General features: G+C 39.8%; 1 protein-coding gene across 3 annotated transcripts; it reads left to right on the top strand.

Moving 5' to 3' along the window:
* Window positions 1-224: 224 nt before the first annotated feature.
* On the top strand, window positions 225-3,945 carry LOC121878174 (estradiol 17-beta-dehydrogenase 2-like). 3 transcript variants are annotated; one of them, XM_042384216.1, is made up of 5 exons: window positions 246-324; window positions 449-501; window positions 832-1,034; window positions 1,517-1,600; window positions 3,736-3,945. In XM_042384216.1, the coding sequence occupies exons 3-5, from the start codon at window positions 870-872 to the stop codon at window positions 3,928-3,930; spliced, it is 444 nt and encodes a 147-aa protein (XP_042240150.1). In that variant the 5' UTR covers window positions 246-324; window positions 449-501; window positions 832-869; the 3' UTR covers window positions 3,931-3,945. The 3 variants fall into 3 exon arrangements, with proteins under 3 accessions (XP_042240148.1, XP_042240150.1, XP_042240147.1); XM_042384213.1 differs by having other exon boundaries at window positions 248-324; window positions 449-535; XM_042384214.1 differs by lacking the exon at window positions 449-501 and having other exon boundaries at window positions 225-324.
* The last annotated feature ends 761 nt before the right edge of the window (window positions 3,946-4,706 follow it).

Here is a 4,706-nt window from a genome sequence, read left to right as displayed (position 1 = left end):
TGCTTCATCCTCACCCAATTGCGTAACTAACATAATATTTCATTAGAAGAATTAGACAAACAATTTTTCCTCTATTACAAACAATATACTTCAGCTGGTGGTTGTATTTTATATTACTTATATTTCCATGTCAATAAACGAAATAAATTTTATCAAAGCATCAGAGAAGAAACGATTACTGAGATATGATATCAAACCAAACAAAAAGAGAAAGAGTGTATTGGTGGATTTTTATACAAGTGTTGGTTGCGGGGCAGAGAGCGGAGCAGCCTTGAACCACACCCTGGCAGCACAGCCGCCACCCAGACTCTCTCCTCCGCCCAGGTAAGTTAAACATTCATTGTGCAAGTAGTACAGCTGACTGTGTTTATTATTTTGCCCAAAACCCTGTGCATAATACGGGCTCACTCTAGTGTACTAATTTAGTCTTTTAATGGATAATTTCAAGGGAATGACTTCATTGTTACCTCAGTCTGCCAAGGGGAAATCCTGAGAAGACAAGTCAGTACCATCTGTTGTCCAGTTTGACTGTGAGGCAAGTTTCACTGTTTCCTAAGTGACTGAAATTGAAATAACACCTATATATTAACTGGAGTTTTATTTCGTGGGAATAAATGTTCTTAAATCTAATAGTCTGGCGGCTTAAATACATTTTGCTGTGTTAAAGATACAGTTGATACAAGCGCCAAGTTTTGATTGTGGGTCCTATTGGGTCCATGTTCAACATTTTCCCACGTGTGGACACTGAATAACAAGATGGCTGGAATATAGCTTTGAAAAGTCGTTAGGTCAAGTTTTAATACAATATAATGGCAGTGAAATTTATTGCAGCTTGAAGTGCTCCTCCCAGGTCGGACACCACCGCCAAAATGTTTCTGACGTACGACAAGATTAGCCGGGTGCTCTTCTGGGGCTGCGTGAGTGCCCTCCTGGCCACCCTACTGAACCTGCTGGGTCTCTGCTCCTGTTGTGTGACATTCCCTCTTGCCTGGCTCCTGTCTTCTCTCATCTACTTGGCTCTAGCAAGTATGAAGGTCAGTGTCTCGTATATAATAAATGCTTCACCTGTCTAACTAGGGTCTATTTTAAGTTTAGAGCGTTGAAAGGTTTCAAATACACTTCACATAAACCTTAACATATTTCCAGGTTTCGTTTAGAAATTGGAAATCTCTCTTTCAGTTCTCAAATAGCAATCATTACGTTTTTATCCATACGTCAATAATGCCAATGCACAAATGCTTTCCACCTTACAGTAGACAAATGAACCGGGTAAGCATAGGCTTATTTCGTTTCCCAAATGTACCCCAACTCATTTTGCATACATAACGATGGACTTATTGAAATGAGCTCGTATTACAATCATTTCCCGTGTATTTTAACTATTTAGGATGAATTTATGTGAAAAATACACTATTTTCCTGGCGATCTTTTAGGGTGCAATTTTGTTACGGGGACATTTATTGTCTGGGTCCTTGTGAAGAGTGACACCGCTGACCATTACCCTTTTCTGTTGCAGGTCCCAATGTCAAGGAAGGCTGTGCTCATAACAGGCTGTGACACGGGCTTCGGTCATGCCCTTGCACTACACTTGGATAAAATGGTCAGTAGCCACCAACAACCTTCAGATGTGCTTCTTGCTTTATACGAGTATGTTTCTGTATGGTGTTTGTGTAGTGTGTGTGTATATGTATTGTGTGTGTGTGTGTGTGAATGGTGTGTGTGTGTGAATGGTGTGGGTGTGTATGGTGTTTGTGTATTTAACTATGTACTCTCATCTTTTTATTTTCACGTGTGTGGAGTTTATCATGAAGTACAGAAACCTAAAGTAAGGAAGGGAATGATTTGGAAATTTGCAAGAAAAATAAAATAGCAGAAAACGGAACATTGCCAAAATGACTTTAAAATCGGAAACAAACATCTGATGGCCTTTTGGGACATCTTTTATCAAATTGATCTACTGTTTACAATTATTTGTATACCTACACTGTTTAGGTACAGCACTGGAAATTTTATACATACAGTGTCATGGTCACGATGACGGCTGGTTCGCTTGAAATCTGATAATTCATATTATACTCCACGCCCGCAAAACATGCGGATAACTGGGGAGTTATCCCTAGGAAGAAACGCGTTTTCCCTCTCCGTAAGTCCCGCCCATTTGGGGTACTTCAGTTGTCAACGTATGTATTTCACTTTTTCCTGGGAAGCCCAATCTCGAATTAGTTTATGTAATTCAACTTAAGAAATTCGCCAGACCCGTGTCAACTAAGGGTCATCTTTGAATGTGTAGCAGCTGATTTGAATGTAATTTCTGTCATTGCGGCTGCCCGGGGTCGGTGGATACCTAACAGTTAGCTGTAGTGAACGATGTTGCTGATTCGGCAGGATTGAAATGCTCCAGTCCTGGGAACTAGACCCCAGACTCTCGCCACGTGTCAGACTTCAACCGACCATAACAGCGATCTTCATTTGTTGAGACGCCAGGGTTCTACCCTAGGACACTCCGTACAGCTATATGGTCCACAGTATTTGTTGTATATGATTGGGGATAATTAACTGGAAATAATTATCCCATGTTGGGTAGTGAACCCATAAAAATTGTTGGTATCAGTATTCACATGTTATGTGTTGTGAGTGCATCCTCCATATGTACTAATAATAATAATAATTAACGGTTTATTGAAAGAGCTTGGCAGCCAGAAGGCTGAAAATATACAGTTACATATTTGGGGAATGGGTTTCGAATTACAAATAATATACAAGTAACATAAGTGACACAAATAAGACATATAATAACTAGACGGGGAAAAGCTCAAACTACAGTTCATTTCAACATAGTGACAGTGCAAGGAGTAGTGTTTACTGGGAGTGAATACACTGGTTTATTACAAGTTATTGATAATTTTTACAATGGTTGGGACTGGGCTGTTCTTATAGCGATCAGTTCGTGCACATATGGGCTGGATGCGGTTGTGGTGTCGAACAGCAATTCTCGGACTAGGGATCTCAGGTGGTAGTAGGAGCGGGTGTCGAGGATGGTGTAGAAGCTTCTTACCAAATTTGCAGATGAGGTCGTGGTGATGGTCAGTGAGAGTCGAAAGGGTCAGTGTGTTGAGCGCTTCTTGATAACAACAGTTCTAGTGAAGGTACCATATGTAAGTTTGTCATGTGGTGTAGTCTACGTAATGTACCACCAGTAATGTTGTAAGAAGCCAGAGTATCAAAGTGGAATTGCAGATGAGTAAAGCCAAGGAGTTGGACCTTGTAGTTTTATGTTAATGACATCTTCTACCTAATTTAATTTCATATTAATAAACCATTTCTTAAGAGTATATTAGGGGTATCGTTCTCCCTCAGTATTCACCTTTATTTTGTCCAATGGCTTGATACAAGAATTACAGTACCCATTTGTGCCCTAACCCCCGCCATGCTACCAAAAGACTGAGGTTACGAAGTAACCATGAAATTAAATTATTTTTACAGAACAAATGAAGTAACTAAGAAAGAGAGAAGTATGAAATAAGAATAAAGGAAAAGAAGAAAATCCCCGCCCTTAAAACATGGTCTATGTATACGGTACTTGCGCTGTCAATATATATGTGTAGGCTTAAATGTATACCCGCATTGTTATATATACTTGCTAAACTAACTGTAAACGTATGACAGTTTCACTAAATAACTACCTATCTATGAAATTGCAGTATTTATATTAATCACCCTTACTCCCGGGGTCAGGGTGTCCGAGTATTTGCCTGTGTCCTCAAATCCGGAGGCGAGGGGGCGGAGCGTCTACGGAAGGGGGGCTCCAGCCGCCTCCACGTCCTGCAGATGGACATTACCAACCAGGGGGAGGTGAAGAAGGCCCTTGAAGATGTAAAGAACCTGTTGCCGGCAAAAGGTGAGGGAGATAACTTGTACCACCTGTTATGACAGTTCCTCAGGCCATAAACGTTGTTACGACCCTTGGGCCTCTTAAGGGTGTAACAATATCACAAATTCACAAATTACACTTTGTACTATAGGTCCAGGAATAGATCCCACCAAATTATCACCTCATTACTATGGGGTATATTGAAAATCATGCAGTGGGTTTAATTACCAACTATATTAACAAATAAACAAACAAGAAGTATAACCGTATGTACAAAAATAAATAAATACATATTAAAACTGAACAAATGAACTACTCAACCGAGTGACAAAATAACGAACATCAACGTAATGATTAAACAACGTGGTTATCCAACACACGTAACTCAAACAAGTAAGGTATTAACCGTTGAATTCTACAGTATGACTACACACAGTCTCACATATAAATCACTATGTAATACTTGGTGTTCTCAAAAGTCGAGCAAGGTTAACACAGTATACTACTAGAAATATACAATAGGAGAGGAGATACTTATCTTACAACTGCCAGCCCAATACTAAGGCCACCCGGCTCTGAGAGGTAAAACTAACCGGGTAGAGGTGGCAGAAATGACGTCAAAAACAAAACACGTTCAACTTGCGAATCCACAAATAGCTATCAAACGCTCACTCACTCATTGGTATTCGAGACTAACACAAAAACACTACTTTGTTCTATCTAACACGTTGAAACCAATGATACTACATTTTAAGCATAACATCTAATCATTGGTTCTTATTCCGATACTCGTAACAACGTTTCCTTATTGTTTTGTACCATCGCCATTGGTGCA

The sequence above is a fragment of the Homarus americanus genome, unplaced genomic scaffold (genome assembly GCF_018991925.1).
Source record: "Homarus americanus isolate GMGI-L3 unplaced genomic scaffold, GMGI_Hamer_2.0 scaffold45562, whole genome shotgun sequence".
Taxonomy (NCBI): Eukaryota; Metazoa; Arthropoda; class Malacostraca; order Decapoda; family Nephropidae; genus Homarus; species Homarus americanus.
This window is presented reverse-complemented; position numbering and strand designations above follow the sequence as displayed.

Excerpts from the sequence above, each read along its gene's own strand:
- LOC121878174 (XM_042384214.1), top strand. The coding sequence starts at position 870 with ATGTTTCTGACGTACGACAAGATTAGCCGGGTGCTCTTCTGGGGCTGC. Across the intron at positions 1,035-1,516 it reads TGGCTCTAGCAAGTATGAAG|GTCCCAATGTCAAGGAAGGC; the intron begins GTCAGTGTCTCG and ends TTTCTGTTGCAG. Across the intron at positions 1,601-3,735 it reads CACTACACTTGGATAAAATG|GGTGTCCGAGTATTTGCCTG; the intron begins GTCAGTAGCCAC and ends TCCCGGGGTCAG.